The sequence below is a fragment of the Populus trichocarpa genome, chromosome 1, assembly GCF_000002775.5.
Source record: "Populus trichocarpa isolate Nisqually-1 chromosome 1, P.trichocarpa_v4.1, whole genome shotgun sequence".
Taxonomy (NCBI): Eukaryota; Viridiplantae; Streptophyta; class Magnoliopsida; order Malpighiales; family Salicaceae; genus Populus; species Populus trichocarpa.
Genome location: NC_037285.2, coordinates 30,242,998 through 30,257,684, shown reverse-complemented (window position 1 = coordinate 30,257,684; position 14,687 = coordinate 30,242,998). Strand labels below are relative to the sequence as shown.

The window sequence follows — 14,687 nt, the reverse complement described above, 5'->3', positions numbered from 1 at the left end:
TGTCAATACCTCTACCACTTGGTTTTTAATTTGAATTTGATCGCTTAACGGGGAGTTTTTTTTTTTATTATTAATGTAATTATCCGAGCAGTTCTCATGTATGTTAATTAATTTTATAGATTTTAACTATATAAACCTTCAGTGATCATTATATTAGCAATCATAGAACTCGAATCTAATATTATAAAAAAATAAATTTTTTAATTTCAAGTTTTTATCGCTGAGCTAACTACTAGATAATTATTACAAGAGTATCTTCATTTGTCGTTGGAGATTTTAACATAATTAAAAGAAGAAAAAAAAGTATCCTAATTCTATCGGTAATTCTGATAAAGACGTCCCAGCTATTAAACTAAATCCCATTTGCAAAGAAATAACAGGATAATATTTTAAAAATTGAAGAAAGTGAAGAAAACAAAAAGGTGATGATTGAGGTTGAGCCTTGAAGTTGGTGCAATACTCCTTTGTGATTGGATTTCAACATGATCAAATTGAGAAACAGCAACCATCTCCTTTCTCTCATTTGCAAAAGCATAGGGAATTCTTGATCCTTTAAATCCAAACAATTCCGTTTGATGCTGTGTTGGTTTTTTATAGGTTGTTTTGATGTATTAATGTTAAAATAATTTTTTAAAAATAAAATAAATATTATTTTAATATATTTTTAAATAAAAATTCTTTAAAAAAACAACTCTTAATATCTAAAACGTCCTTTTTATTGCTGATGAGCCAAATGGCCCAAGACTAGAACTTCCCATTGCCAAACTCCGCCACCATTGACAATTGCAAAAGCATTCTTATTTCTCCCTCACATACAACTTTATTCAGTATATATTGACAATTGCAAGAAACAATTGCTCGTGGCAAACACATAGCATTAATTAGAGCACTAACTAACCCACTGACCCATTAACGTAACGTCGGCAGATCGTCGGTGAGATTCACTCTATATGGACAAGAAAAATTAATGCTGTAGCTCAGCAAGAGCAGAAATAAAATAAAATTACTGGCATACTAGGGCATGGATCGAAAGTAAATCACAGTATCCTAAAACTGTAGAACAGATAATATAAATGTTTACATGATGGTGCGTGCGTTAGACTTCTTCCTAGTTACTAATAAATTGCTAAAATTCTTAAGAGCTACTGTTTCGTATAGATCATCGATGGACTATTCATTAGGTTTCTCCTGTAACAGGCATTGGCATCTCATTCAAATATCCGCATCAAAAATAAATAACAGCAAACAAAATATGTAAGCTTTTCATTGATCGCTACATAAAACAAAGCATTCTGCAGTCAAGCCAGACCCGAAACGGTTCCCAGCCTTAAAAGGCTTTAACTCCTTGGATAAAACACAGAATCGGCAGGCACGCACATGAAAGAAACCACCAAAACCAAAATCTAAAATTTACCTATACAGAAATTTAGAGAGCATTTATTGGAGAGGAAAAGCTAAGGAGAATCAAGAAATGACACGTTTTCCAGGACGATCGGCAACTTGAAGAGTCTTGTCGATAAGCTTTCTTGCTTTTCTGCTACGGATCTCAACCCTAACACTTGCGCTCTTGTCCATCTTGATGTATGGTTTCTTGGACTTCTTCAGGGCTCTAACTTTTGATTTGATTGACTGCACCAGATTTTCTAGTTGGATTGCCATCTGGGTTCACTCTCAGGAACAAAAACTTCACTGGGATTTTTAAAGAAAAAATGAAAGAGAGAATTTGGGTTCTCTTCTTCTATAAATCTTGTGTCTTTGACATCTGCTGCTTTCGCTTGGTTAAGCTTTTTCTTTGTTTTTAATGTAGTTTATGTATGTATCGTGTTCAACTTTGGTGTCGCTTCGTGTTTATATTGACATGTTGGTCAAACATGGGGCGTGGTTTTGAAGATTATTACGGGTTTGCCATTTTCTGTTTCTTCCTAATTTTTGGATTGGGGATGTGTTTACTAACGTTGGGGAGAATGATTTTTTAAAATATTATTTAATTGAAAATATATTAAAATTACGGGTGAGAAGAAAACGGAAAAATTGATTAAACTGAGAAAACCGGAAAAAAAATAACGGAAAAATCTGAACCGTAAAAAAAAACCGATTAAACCGATTAAAATTTTAAAAAAACTGGCAGGTTCGATTCGGTTTCGGTTTTATAAGCAAAAAATCAAAAAAACTGAACCAAACCGGAAAAAAATGGAGCCAAACCGAGCAAAAACCGAGCCAAAACCGGTTTGAACCAGTTTTTCCCTAAAAAACCGAACTGGACCAAACCGAAACCGGTCGGTTTGAACCGGTTTCGGTTCGGTTTTGATTTTTTTAAAAAAAATTTGGTTTGGTTATTTTTTTTGATAAAAACCAAACCGAATCGAAAATAATCACCCCTAATTAAAATAATATTTTTTATTATTTTGATAAACAAGTATAGTCGGATTAATATCTTTTCCACTTCAATGTAAAATCTAAGTTAGGTCAAACTTTGAATTATAATATTTTTTTAAACAACCCACAAAAATAGACTAGATTTAAAAAAAATGCATGACTTCGTTGCTATCAAAATATGAAAACATATATGGTGAATGATAAACGGTGAGCTCCGAGAGCAAGAAGAAGACTTGTCAACTATGGAAAACATAATGGATGCGTCATCTATACAAAGAGTTTAGTTTGTTTTTATAGGATTGTTTTGTTTTGATAAACATGTGAAAATCCTCTAAATATCTAGTAGCATGGAGACAAAAAAAATGTTGGTTTGGTCGATGGATATGTACGTTGATATCATTGTCATGCCAAACACATGCAAATCTTGATACCAAATTGCGTTATACAATATCAAATATTTTTATTATTTAGGATCTTCAGTATCGATAAAAGTTTAAAATGTTTTTTATCTAAAAATACATTAAAATAATATATTATTATTTTTTTAAATATTTTAACATCAACGTATCAAAACGATTTCAATCATGTTTATAAATATCATTCTAAATTAGCCGGTAATCAACGTGCACTGTATTTTATCTTCTGATATGCATGCCCAACGGTACTCTTGGATGATGGGTGAAGGTCAACTTGTCTTTTAATGGTATGGTAGAGAGACGTTATTTTCAAGCTATGGATTCACATTTGAACTTCATCACTCTATACTTTTCTAATATGTGACCAAATAGAATACCCAGATACATACAGATTTTATTATCCCGTCATGATAAGATTTTAATAAAACTTTAATTACAAGTAAAAATTTATAATATACTATGAAAAGTTTTGATGGAAAATTAAGGCCAATACATGTTTAGAAATAAGGCTTTTTAGTGTTTGGACAATGAGCAATCACACGTTCACGTCAAAATTCTCTTATTTAAAGTTCACAAGGTTGATGATTTGTGAGATTTAGATACCGTTCGATGATAAAATTAATGATTTTTAATAAGAGATTGTAATAAATGAGATAATGAGCTTTAAATTTTAAAAAACAAGAGTGTTTGTTCTTGTTTATGTATAATAATGCTCTAAGAATAAGAGTATTAAAACTTAAAAAATATAAAAATATAAATCTTTTACCTGAGTGGTTTAGAGAGTATATATAGCCTTTGAATTAATATTGTCATGTTGCTTGAATGGAGGGGTTGAAATATCATTTTTTTAAAAATAGCATTAATGACAGATAAATATCTCTTACACAATATTAATGTTAATAAAAATATGGTAAACCGTTAGAAGACTTTTATACATCTAGGGATGTAAGGGAGATGATTGTTCTTGGCTTTTAACATTTTATGTTAAGAGTTATAAGAATAAACAAACAAAACATCATGACCCAACATGGAGCCTATAATAATTGTCAATTTCATATGCATTTGGACTTAGAATGATCCCAAATTTAAAGTCATATGCATTTGGACTTAGAATGATCCCAAATTTAAAGGTGATAGGTTTGGCATCTGAACCCAAGGATGTTGGGTCTTGTATCTCGTCAAACTCACATGTACTTGGACTCAACGCGTAGCTGAGTCCAATGATGTTGGGCTTGAAAGCAAGTCAGACCCATGTAATCTAGGCTTGGCATCCTATCAAGCCTAGGTATATTAGATTATTACCCTGTCTTTGACCATTTTAAACATGGACTTAAGCAAAAATAACATATATATAATATATTGATCCATCAATAACGCTCCAAGTCTTTATATATTGAATACATAGAGATTTGAAAGATTATCAATTTTAATGAGAGATTTTTTACATTTCTCGTGAGATTTGATTGTCCTAAGCAGAATTGTTAGATTCTTGTGGCTAGGTGACTCATTCTTATTGAAAGAGAAGGTCAAATGACTTATTTTCACTAAAAAAGGTGTCCATTGAGAAACAAAATATCAACATGCATTTAATACAATAATTGAATAGTTTTGAAACCAGAACCAGAAGTGATTGCAACGAGGCATGGAGGGATGTCTTCATAGTTTTGAAACCCGACCCGATCTGGTGGGCTGACCTAGGACTGAAACCGGGTCGGGTTGAAGAAAAAATAGGGAAAGAAAAAACCCGGTTGACCAGGCGGGTTGATCCGGTCAAAAACCCGGTTGCAATCCATTAACTTTTGTTTTTTTTTTACTAAAACAACGTCGTTTTGATTTTAAAAAAAAAAATTGACCCGGTCAAAACCCGAAACTCGGGCCTTGGACCGGGCCGGGTCTAAAAACTATAGATGTATCAATGAAAAGGGCAGGTAGTTGATTTTTAATAAAATACGGCAGGTAGTGCTGAATTTTGGGATTAAAATTTAAAAATCAATGCTATGCATAATCTCATGATTAGGCACGTAATTGAATTATTCATCTAAATAACCAATGAAAACGAAGATATAAAATAAATAAAGCAACCGGGAGCATTGGATTGGGTGCATACACTTGTTTTTTAGTGTTAAAATGTTTTTTAAAGTTGAAAGCGAATAATAAATCTGTAATTTAAAAATTAAAAATATTTTTTTAAATAATCTCATTTAAAAAAAAAATTGATTTGGGAATGGACAAGTAATTAGTCATGGTGTGATTTCATAGCGTATTGATTATTATAAGCTTGGTATTAAAAAGGGATTTAAATACACTTGTATTTTATTTATTTTTTGTCACTTTTTAGTCATATTTGTTTAATTTAAGCCATCAATTTCAAAATAAAAAGGGTGATTTAACATATGTAGCAAGAAATTGTTTTCTTATTGAATTTAAGATCAATTATGAGAAGATGAACATTGTTCATAATCCATCATAGCGTGAAGGAGTTTAAATCCATACAGCTAAATATTGTTGATGAAGAGATAGAACCTGGAGGACATAATAAATTACATGGCATTTTGCATACATACTGGGAAATTTCATGCCCGACTTAAGTTCATAATTACCAGTCATGAATTTGATTTCTGGTCTCACATTCATTCAATACCTCGCAACTCGCAGGTTGGTCATGCGTACGACTGGTAGATAATTCGTTCAATAATCAATATTGACTAATTAATGATCAAGAGAGGGAAAGGAAGTATCAGCCCACACGGCATGTTTTTTCTTCAAGGCAAAGGCTTTCTTAATTGCATGTCCATTTTCCCAGTAGACAGACAATGACAATCACGTTCAGAAACCAAAAGAATTTAGCAGCACAAGAGAATGCCAGGACCAATCTCAAATTTGACCCTTGACTTTGAGGGTTTTTTTTTTTTTTTTTTAATAGCGTGGCTGATAAAAATAAGGTGCTGTGTTTATTATGCATGCATATTGACAAATCGTAGTTTCTCACTGCATCATTTCAAAGTATGAACATGTTCTTATAAAAGATGTGTTTTGACCTTTAGATTAGCATTTTAAAATCAAATATAGACAGACATCAACGTCAAAAAAGGGGGATTTCTCAGCATAACAATGGTTGAAACGCAAATTCTTGTACAAGACGTGATTTTAGAATCCATTCCCATTCACATGAGTCTTTAAGTACTGCCAAACTTTACTTCCCGTTTTGGATTGCTTTGTCTTGATTTGTCCTGGAGCAAATTTAGGCCTGCTTATTTTCATTCATTTTCCTTCGTCTTCTTCCCCGATCACAGTTGTCTTGTTCTACGACCAAACAAGAAAAATAAAAAGTTGCTTGCTCCTAGAGCCAGAACTCTTAGCAACATTCCTGCCTCCTACCAGACTAATTTGTAAGCCAAGACAGGAAAAAGTTTGCCTTGTTGATTGAATATAACAATTGTTTGACTGAAATGCATTTAAGAATATCTCGTATGATCATCAAACTGTCATCTCTTTTCTTTTTTCATCCAATCAAAGCTGTCATCTAGTCATTTATTCAGAAGAAGCACACTTGCTAGGGATACAAATCCACGCAAGATTCAGGTGCTTATCTGCCCAAATGAACCATAAATAGAGGTAAAAGAGGTCATCCTGAGTAATTCATCTGCTCACTAGATACTAGACAACAGACTCGACGATAGAATCCAGCCAAACGTGTGGTGGATCGGGCATGAACTAAGAAGTCCCTCCAAATGAGAAACTAGAGCAAGAAAGGAAAACAAGGAACGAGCATATTTATGCTCTAACATTTTAGTTTGAGAGGAGAAATCCAATTTTAAGATAGCTTTCAAAATCAAATGAATTGTAGTTAGACCACTAACAACTTAATCACCAAAGCGTTCTACATGATGTGGAATAGCACGCCTCTCAAAGTGAGGAACCAGCCTAAACTTCAAACCCCTTAGAGAGAGTTCAAGGAGTTCGCAAAGTCATAAAAGAAATTGTAAGTAACCTCTTCCTGTTTTTTGGTACCAGGATTAGAGGGATTTGAACCTGAATATTTCCAACTCCCAGGGCTTTAGCTTGAGTACTTGACCACTGGAGGAATCTTTGACCAGAGTTTAAGCAATTTTGACAAGCAGTATCAGGAATCAACATAGGGAAAAAAAGCCCCTAGATCCCACGATGAGGGTAGGCATGTGCAAACCCTCTTCAAGTACGTAAAAAATGCTCTCAAAAAGAGCAGAATCACAAGTCACAAGACTCACAACACCCCATGGCATAATTTTTCGTAAGAAAAAAATAACGATGGATTAGCTTTAATAGTAGACTTCGGAGAGCATGTGCAACATATAAATGCTTTATCCTGTAAATCATAGCAGCAGCCGACCATATTGGTCGGACATAGAATAAAGCACCGCCAGACTTGGGAGATCTCAATGTCAATATGCCCACTCAATTTTTTTCCCACCAGTTTTAGTAAGAGAGCATATTAAATAAATGTTGATGCGTAGAAAAGCAAAGACCTCTCTTCTAGTACAGCTGCCACAACCTCCCACCCCACCCCACCAAGCTCCGAGCATCATGCTATTGATCTTTTTCTTAAATGTTCGCTGCTACAGCAAATTCAAATTCAAACACGATATCCAAGTTATTAACAATATCAGCTCAGCAGATTTTCAGGATATTCAAGCATAACGAGAGAAACAATTCAATTAGAACTTCAGGAAATAAAGAAATATCAATGAAATCAGAGAGGTCAGCTAAATATTAGAAGTATTGACGATAAACAAGGACAAAAGATATGTTTTCTGCGATCTAATACATTGACTTGACACGTATCACATGCAATAAAAGTTTCAGCGAATAGAAAAGCCCTCTACTGATAAAGGAGCATGTTTAAACAAAATTGTTTAAGCCTATATTAAAAATATATTGACCTGGATGACACCGGAAAACTGAACAATTCATCAACCCTAGTCAAAAAATTTCATCTTTGGCCTGCATGAGGCGAAAAAATACACTTGTTATAGTTTTAAAATGCAAACAACACAATGCATGCTGATTGCAAAGCATACCAGTCAACTTAAAAGTTAACCTAGTTTTACTAAGATTTGAGATAATTACATAGCATGCCCTAAGGCAGGTGTAATTATTATGAAGTCTGACTTTAAATTGGATCGAGGAGATCACTTTCTACTCTGAATTAGATTTGCTAAAGACTCATCCAGTCTGACATATTGTAGATTGGCAAGGTGTAAGATAAAAGTTGTGAAAAGCTTACTTGCAAATGTGATGAAGAACTCAATACTACTGGGAGTCAGACCATAGCATTAGAGTAGCCAAAAGTGCCATTGTTGCAGTTTCAACACGGAGGCGATGGGGTCCAAGACCAACAGCTGATGCGCCAGCTTTCATCATCATGTTCACTTCTTTCTCCGTAAAGTCTAAAGCATGCATCACCAAAAATCCACACTGACTTTATTTTCCAAAGGAAAACAGGCATTTGAAGCTAGAATCTCGGCATTTTAGTTAAGCATACAGTTTCATCCAAATATCATCATAGTGTAGGCAACTATATTTCACAACAAGAATTTCTTGGCTAGAAGAAATCAAGATTAAAAGATTCCTATTCTTTATGCAACTTGATCCACAAATATGGATGTGGCAGGTATGATCCAGGAACAAGAACTTCAGCATGTTTTCTGATAGGGAATCAACAAAAGAGGGAATTCGACCTGGGGAAGCGAAAGCTAAATTGGGAATAACAAAATCAGTTTGAGATTTCAAGGAGGACAAAGAAAGAACCATTGAAGTACACATATCCCATGACAGATCATAAATCGGGTGACAGTACAGTGAAATCTGAAAGACATAGAAGCCACAGCGTGAGAAGTAAAAAAAAGAAGAAGGGGGAGAAAGTGAGTAGGGAAACAGTGCATGGCAACCATCACACCATAACAGAATAATTATGCCACAAGATATGAGCACCAGAAGCATCAATATTTTCAAAAACCATAAGCACTTCCTAACAAAATAAACCAACTGATAACATAATTATATATATATATAAAAAAACATTGAACAAAAGCAGCTGAAAAAGAAAATTAACAGAGGCTAACATACTAAGTAGTTTTTGCCCAGATATGCAGCAAAAGAAAATTGTGATGAATAGGAACTAACATAGGATGTGTACTAACCCCCTTCTGGTCCCACTATCATCAATCCACTAGATTCTTTTCTTGATGAAGTCAATACACTAACAACAGGAGTAGCTCCTGCTGTTGCCAGAAAAGATAGCTTTGACTGGGCAAGCTATATAACACGAAAAACAAAGTTAAGCTCAACATAGTAGTGATAGATGAAAAGGAAAACATTCCCGTATTTTCGAACACTCCTTTGCACATTGTTGGCAACAGCATCAATTACACAGTCCCATATGGTTTGGAAAAACAAAACAAATGCCGGTGCATCTGTTGCATGGTAAGTACAAGAGGTGGCCAATTCAAACCTGTAACAAATATGTTCTTGATTGTTGTTGAGGCTTTGATTTATGGTTGATTTAGTCTATTTACTCTTTATGTTTTACTATATCCTGGGCTATCATGGGTTATATGCCAGGTCGTGTTATGTTATTGGCGGGCCTTGGCAAATGTCATTGATATTTTGTTAAAAAGGAAGAAACACATAATCAAATTAATTGAATAGGTGGAAAGGAACGAGCTGGGCAATTCCCTTTCTCTCTAATTATAACACTAGTAAATCCTAAACCACCAAGAAGCTCCACAAACACTTGTAAATCTCTCCTACTTGAACCAGGATGTTGCTCGAATGTTTTAGTGTAAGGAGGGAAGAACTCACTAGGGGCAAAAGGCCAACAATTTTAGTTGGAGGATTTAGAATCATTTCATGCAACCGCTGACCTGGTACAGAGGTAAGGTTAAAAGAAAATTAATAAATATCTTTTGATCAGAGAGCCAAAATTAAACTGATAAGAACCTCCACAACTCAATGACAATTTAACAGGACAATATCAGAAAAATATTGCAGGAGCAATTATTTACTCTGTTTAGTTGCTGCCAAAATGACACGTCGAAACCTGTCCACTCGATTTTCTGAGATTGATGGAGAACGTTCAGTCAGTAGAGGGGTCACACTATGAGCTCCAAGTTCCTAAGGAAGGGAAAATCAGAGGACTCAACAGCTACAAAAGTAAGGGGATTAAAATGGTAATAGTTCAAGCAGAAAAGTTTTTTGTTTGTGCACTTAAGTCATACCGTGCATTTCTCAAGAAGCCAGTCAGCTCGATCACCCTTTAGAGTACCTAAAGGAGAAGAAGTTTGAAAATGCGATGACTGGGATGAGTTTAAAAGATTGTGAATAATGTTTTATGCACATATCTGCCAAACTCACCAAATGCTGCATATACATGCCACTTTGTGCTCAGAGGAGGAACTAATTTTGGATCTTCCAGTGCAACAAAATCAAGTCCAGTACGGTCAATTCTCTCTATGCACCCTTCTATTAAACCTCCTTTCCCATTGAAGAGCTCTACCCTTGCATTCAATTGTTCAGAGAATCACCATTTTTTTCAGAACCAGAAAACCATAAATGTTTGAGATTAAAACAAGAATGGTAATGTTCCACTTTAAATTATTTGCCAGAGCAGAGTTCAAACAACTTGGATTATTTGGATCACAAATGCAATCAGATAAACAAAACCAGCAATAAAATAAAGCAAACGCATTTACAAAACAAATTTGAGAAAGCCCTGCTGCTTAAAATGATCAAGAACACAACAGCAGCAACAATAAGTTACTTTCAATAAACTGATGCGAAACCTCACTAGATGCCTGCTTACAAGAATCGTATCCATAAGCACAAATGGCGTACAAAAAATACAAGTGGCCAGCGAGTAAAAATGATCAAAGGGGGTACCTATCATTCGTGCCCAACCTCAAAACTTTAGTCATATGCCTGAATTCATCGCCTTGTACACGAACAACGCCACCCTGCACACCATTCTCGATTAATAGGAAATAAATAATACCAAAACTATTAGCACAGCATTGAATGTAAATAAACCCTCATTTTATCTTTCCAGTAAGTGATTGAAAATGATGATTATTAGACAAAAGAGAGATACGGTGCCTTAGAAGCAGGGAGTTCTTCAGAGAAGAAGCGAGGGAGGCCACCACGTGACTGGTTGGAGTAATCATCTGATGATGATGAGAATGCACGGAGGTTTAAGGGTTTAAGCAATTGACGGTTGAAGAGTTTGGTAAAACCAGGTTGTAATGGGTTTAACGCTTGCATTTGCCCAAAAAGAAAATAAGCAGCAGCTAACTTTGAGAGATAAAACACCGCAACAGACAAAAGTGTTTCTGGGTTTGTTCGAAGAGTGTTTTTGCCTCTGGTCTTGGTTTTTAAACATTCGGCCAGGAGGATGCGACTGGGGGGCTGCAACTGCAAGAGTACAGTGAGATGCATCAAAACATGGGCTTTTTACAATTAGTCCAGACTTGATTTACTGATATGACTAAGGCCCTGCCTCATGCAGTCATTTGCTTTGGGGCCCATTTATGGACATTTAACTGGACTAATGCCTATTTACACCCAGTTAGGCCCATTAAACCAATGAAATTTCTGCCCCTGCATGCAGAAGCAGAAGAGGTTGCAAATATGAACGCGATTTGTGAGCCAGCCCGAACACACATGTCTAAGAAATTAGAGGATCAAAGATGCAGGGCTTTACTTTTCTTTGTTGTGTAAATTATTATGATTTGTGTTTCCTAACCTTCCATGTCTTAACTGCAGTGGCTATTAGCATAAATTGTTAGCATTTTTCCCTCCTTTTTTATTATAGTATTTTTAATCATGTTCTGAGTATTGAGATTAAATATGTTTTCGAGTTGAACTTAGAATAAAAATGTGACAAACAAACCTCTAAATTGTTATGAGGTGTGTAGGTAGCTGTAGAAAGAATGAGGAGTTTAGTCTCTTTCGAAGTGTAGTTATGGTTGCTTTTTAAAATGTTTTTTACTCGGAAATATATCAAAATAATTTTTTTTAAAAAAAAAAAAATTATTTTTGACATCAGAGCATCAAAATGATCTAAAAATACCAAAAAATATTAATTTGAAGCTAAAAATATTAAAAAAATTAAATTTTTAAAAAATACTTTTGAAACGCAAAAATAAATAGGACATAGATGGGAATGATAGGCTAAATATTATGTGATTCTAGCTAGTTCGGAAAAAATAGTTACGTTCTACCTAACATGACAATCAATAGACTCTACTATTTAATTTCATGTTAAGTGGAAATATCATCAAGGGACTCTTTTTTTACCAGAAAAAAAAAATTGTTAATTGGTGGAACATAAACTATTAATGGAAGGTAGTAAAATATATATGAAATCACCATGACAATACGTTTTATTATATGAAATCAACTCCGTTGTATGCACAGAGCAAGCGGCCTTGATCAGTAGCAAAATTGAACAGCATGCAATATATCCTCAAGAGTTCATGGCTTCTGTTTCAGTACGTGTGGATATATATAATCAGTTTGAGCTGTAAGTGTTCTTCTCATCAAACACTCCTCTTCTCCAACTCCTTATTCACAGCCCTCTTCCACCTTAAACTGTCTCTGGTTCAGCATTATCCTTCAACAAATCAAGAAGAAAAAATATTAATTAAGCAAACAAAAACTACAAGCATGTTGATTGAAAAAAAAAAGTTGAAGAAATATATATGTTACCGTACCCCATACAGATTGTCCATCGGAGTTACATCATCGAAGGCTGGCTCCGGCCAGGCAGCATAGGTCAATGTGAAGGAGAGGAGGAGAACGGCTATAATGCAAACGGTGCTGATCCTGTAAGCCATTCTTCTGTTTCTCCTTAGTTTTCCTTCTTTCTAGAAATGTCAAAGGAACATAAAAGGATGTGGAGAGAAGAGATTGTATGGGGTCAATTTAGAGACATCATGGAGGATAAATATGGAATTATACATGGAGCAAAAACAAACACTGTCAATCCATGTTAACTCATTAAACTTGTAACCCGAGTTATTTTACAAGAAGCAACAAATTTGAAAAAACTTTAAAGTCCGATTCTCAACTAATTAAATGTTAAAGAAAAAAATTAAAAATACAAAAGGATAAAAATAAAATAGCAATTGTAAGGGGAAAAAAAACAGCTTGAGTCTGTTTGGATTAACTCGTCAATCTCATGGGTCAAATTATGAGATCAAAATAACCCGATAGAAAAGAAAACAAAAAAAATCATGAAATCCAATTTTTTAAAAGACCAATGTTGAATTATAAGATGGAAAAAAATAAGTCCAAAAGTAAAATGATGTCAACCCTTCTTATCCTATAAAATTCGAGTCATTTGATCGAAAGTACCAAACATGAAAAAACCATGAAGATCAATTATTAATAAATCAACTATTGAATGATAAAAAAAAAAAAAGCTTAGACACACAAAAGAATCCAAAAGAATATATATATATATAAAAGCCAAAAAAAGGTGTGATCCCACCCAAATTAACCCGTCAAACTCACAGGTCAGGTGACAAGATCGAGATTACTCTATAAAATAGAAAACAAAGAAAACCATGAAGCCTTTTTTTAAAAAAAAAAATCAACATCAAGTAATGAGATCGAAAATGAAAATAAGTAAAAAACAAAATGTGAACCTGCGACCCAAGCTATTTGATTGGAAGCACCAAACCCTAAAAAAAACCAAAAAGCTCGAATTACAATAAATCAAATGTCAAAAGAAACAATTGAAAAAAAAATCAATGACAAAAAAAGATTCAAAAAAGAAAATAACAATTAAAAGAATGAGAATCAAATTTGAGAAAAAAAACAAATTAAAGTATGGATAATTTTGGATTGAAGGGCCAAATTGAAAAAAAAAAACAATTTCACAAAATAATTAAAGAATAAACCATTAAGAGAATGAGGATCAAATTTTTAAAAATCAACAAATTAACATTTTTTATTAAATGATGAAATTAAAAACAATTAAAAGTTTACAAAATATACAAGAAAAAAAGAAAAAATATCAGGATGAAATTTGAAAAATCAAAAAATAAAAAATTTAAATTGAATGATGCAATTGAAAAAAAAACTTACAAATAGGAAAAGGATAAAAAATAAAAATAAGGATTGATACTCAAATATACCCAAACAAGAAAACTGCCCTGAAATTTTAAATTTTAGGCGTTAATTTCAAAGGAGAAAAAAAGATAACAACTCCAACATTAATTTATCTAGCAAAACCAAACACGCACTGCCTGTGAAGAAAGAGGACGTTGTGAGAAATCCAGTGACACGAGTAAATTTTTTAACACTGGAGTACAACGCACGTGCCGTCAAAGTGCCTTGGTGTCCTCCCACACAACTAACATGTTTTTTTAAAAAAACAATTCTTTAATTACTGTAAAATAATAATTTATTTATTTACCAACCTTATTAGAATAAAAAAGAAAAAACCAATTGAAAATACAAAAAAAAACCCTAAAAATAGCTTGAACTAATTTTGAAACAAAGGTTATTTTAGTAAAGTTATTGTGCTAGAAAATATGAAATCTTAAAAAAAACCGCTAGAAACTAATTATCTGATATTTTACTGATCTAAAAAGAGGAAAAGGCCTATGTACTCCTGAGCAAGATGAAAATGACAAGTGAATCACATGGAAAAGATTATTTTACCCCTGAGCTTAGTTTTTTTGGTTGACGTGATGAAGGGCAAAAGCATCAATTCAAATTACAATCCAATGAATTTTCCACACCCTATATATTTCTGGTAAATTCATGATAATTTCCTGCTGATTTGAAGGGAAAATATAATCAGAAAAAAGGAGTACGGATATGAGTTGGATGATTGAGTTGGAAATTAGCATC

General features: G+C 33.7%; 2 protein-coding genes across 5 annotated transcripts; both read right to left on the bottom strand.

Annotated features, from left to right (window-relative positions):
• Positions 1–1,236: 1,236 nt before the first annotated feature.
• Positions 1,237–1,836, bottom strand: LOC7478672 (uncharacterized). Its single transcript, XM_002300246.4, has one exon. The coding sequence runs from the start codon at positions 1,657–1,659 to the stop codon at positions 1,465–1,467; it is 195 nt and encodes a 64-aa protein (XP_002300282.1). The 5' UTR covers positions 1,660–1,836; the 3' UTR covers positions 1,237–1,464.
• A 5,217-nt stretch (positions 1,837–7,053) lies between these two features.
• On the bottom strand, positions 7,054–11,225 carry LOC7470758 (uncharacterized). Of its 4 annotated transcripts, none has more exons than XM_024607251.2 (9): positions 10,923–11,223; positions 10,710–10,783; positions 10,185–10,327; positions 10,049–10,095; positions 9,836–9,944; positions 9,633–9,694; positions 8,972–9,086; positions 8,056–8,218; positions 7,054–7,387 (listed from the first exon to the last, which is right to left on the bottom strand). In XM_024607251.2, exons 1-8 carry the CDS (start codon positions 11,085–11,087, stop codon positions 8,082–8,084), a joined length of 852 nt encoding a protein of 283 aa, XP_024463019.2. In that variant the 5' UTR covers positions 11,088–11,223; the 3' UTR covers positions 7,054–7,387; positions 8,056–8,081. The 4 variants fall into 4 exon arrangements, with proteins under 4 accessions (XP_024463019.2, XP_024463010.2, XP_052307648.1 ...); XM_024607242.2 differs by having other exon boundaries at positions 7,054–7,384; XM_052451688.1 differs by lacking the exon at positions 7,054–7,387 and adding an exon at positions 7,536–7,772 and having other exon boundaries at positions 10,923–11,224.
• Positions 11,226–14,687: the final 3,462 nt, after the last annotated feature.

Excerpts from the sequence above, each read along its gene's own strand:
- LOC7470758 (XM_052451688.1), bottom strand. The coding sequence starts at position 11,087 with ATGCAAGCGTTAAACCCATTACAACCTGGTTTTACCAAACTCTTCAAC. Across the intron at positions 9,695-9,835 it reads TTTGGCAGCAACTAAACAGA|GTCAGCGGTTGCATGAAATG; the intron begins GTAAATAATTGC and ends CCTCTGTACCAG. Across the intron at positions 8,219-8,971 it reads GATAGTGGGACCAGAAGGGG|ACTTTACGGAGAAAGAAGTG; the intron begins GTTAGTACACAT and ends TGCATGCTTTAG.
- LOC7478672 (XM_002300246.4), bottom strand. The coding sequence starts at position 1,659 with ATGGCAATCCAACTAGAAAATCTGGTGCAGTCAATCAAATCAAAAGTT.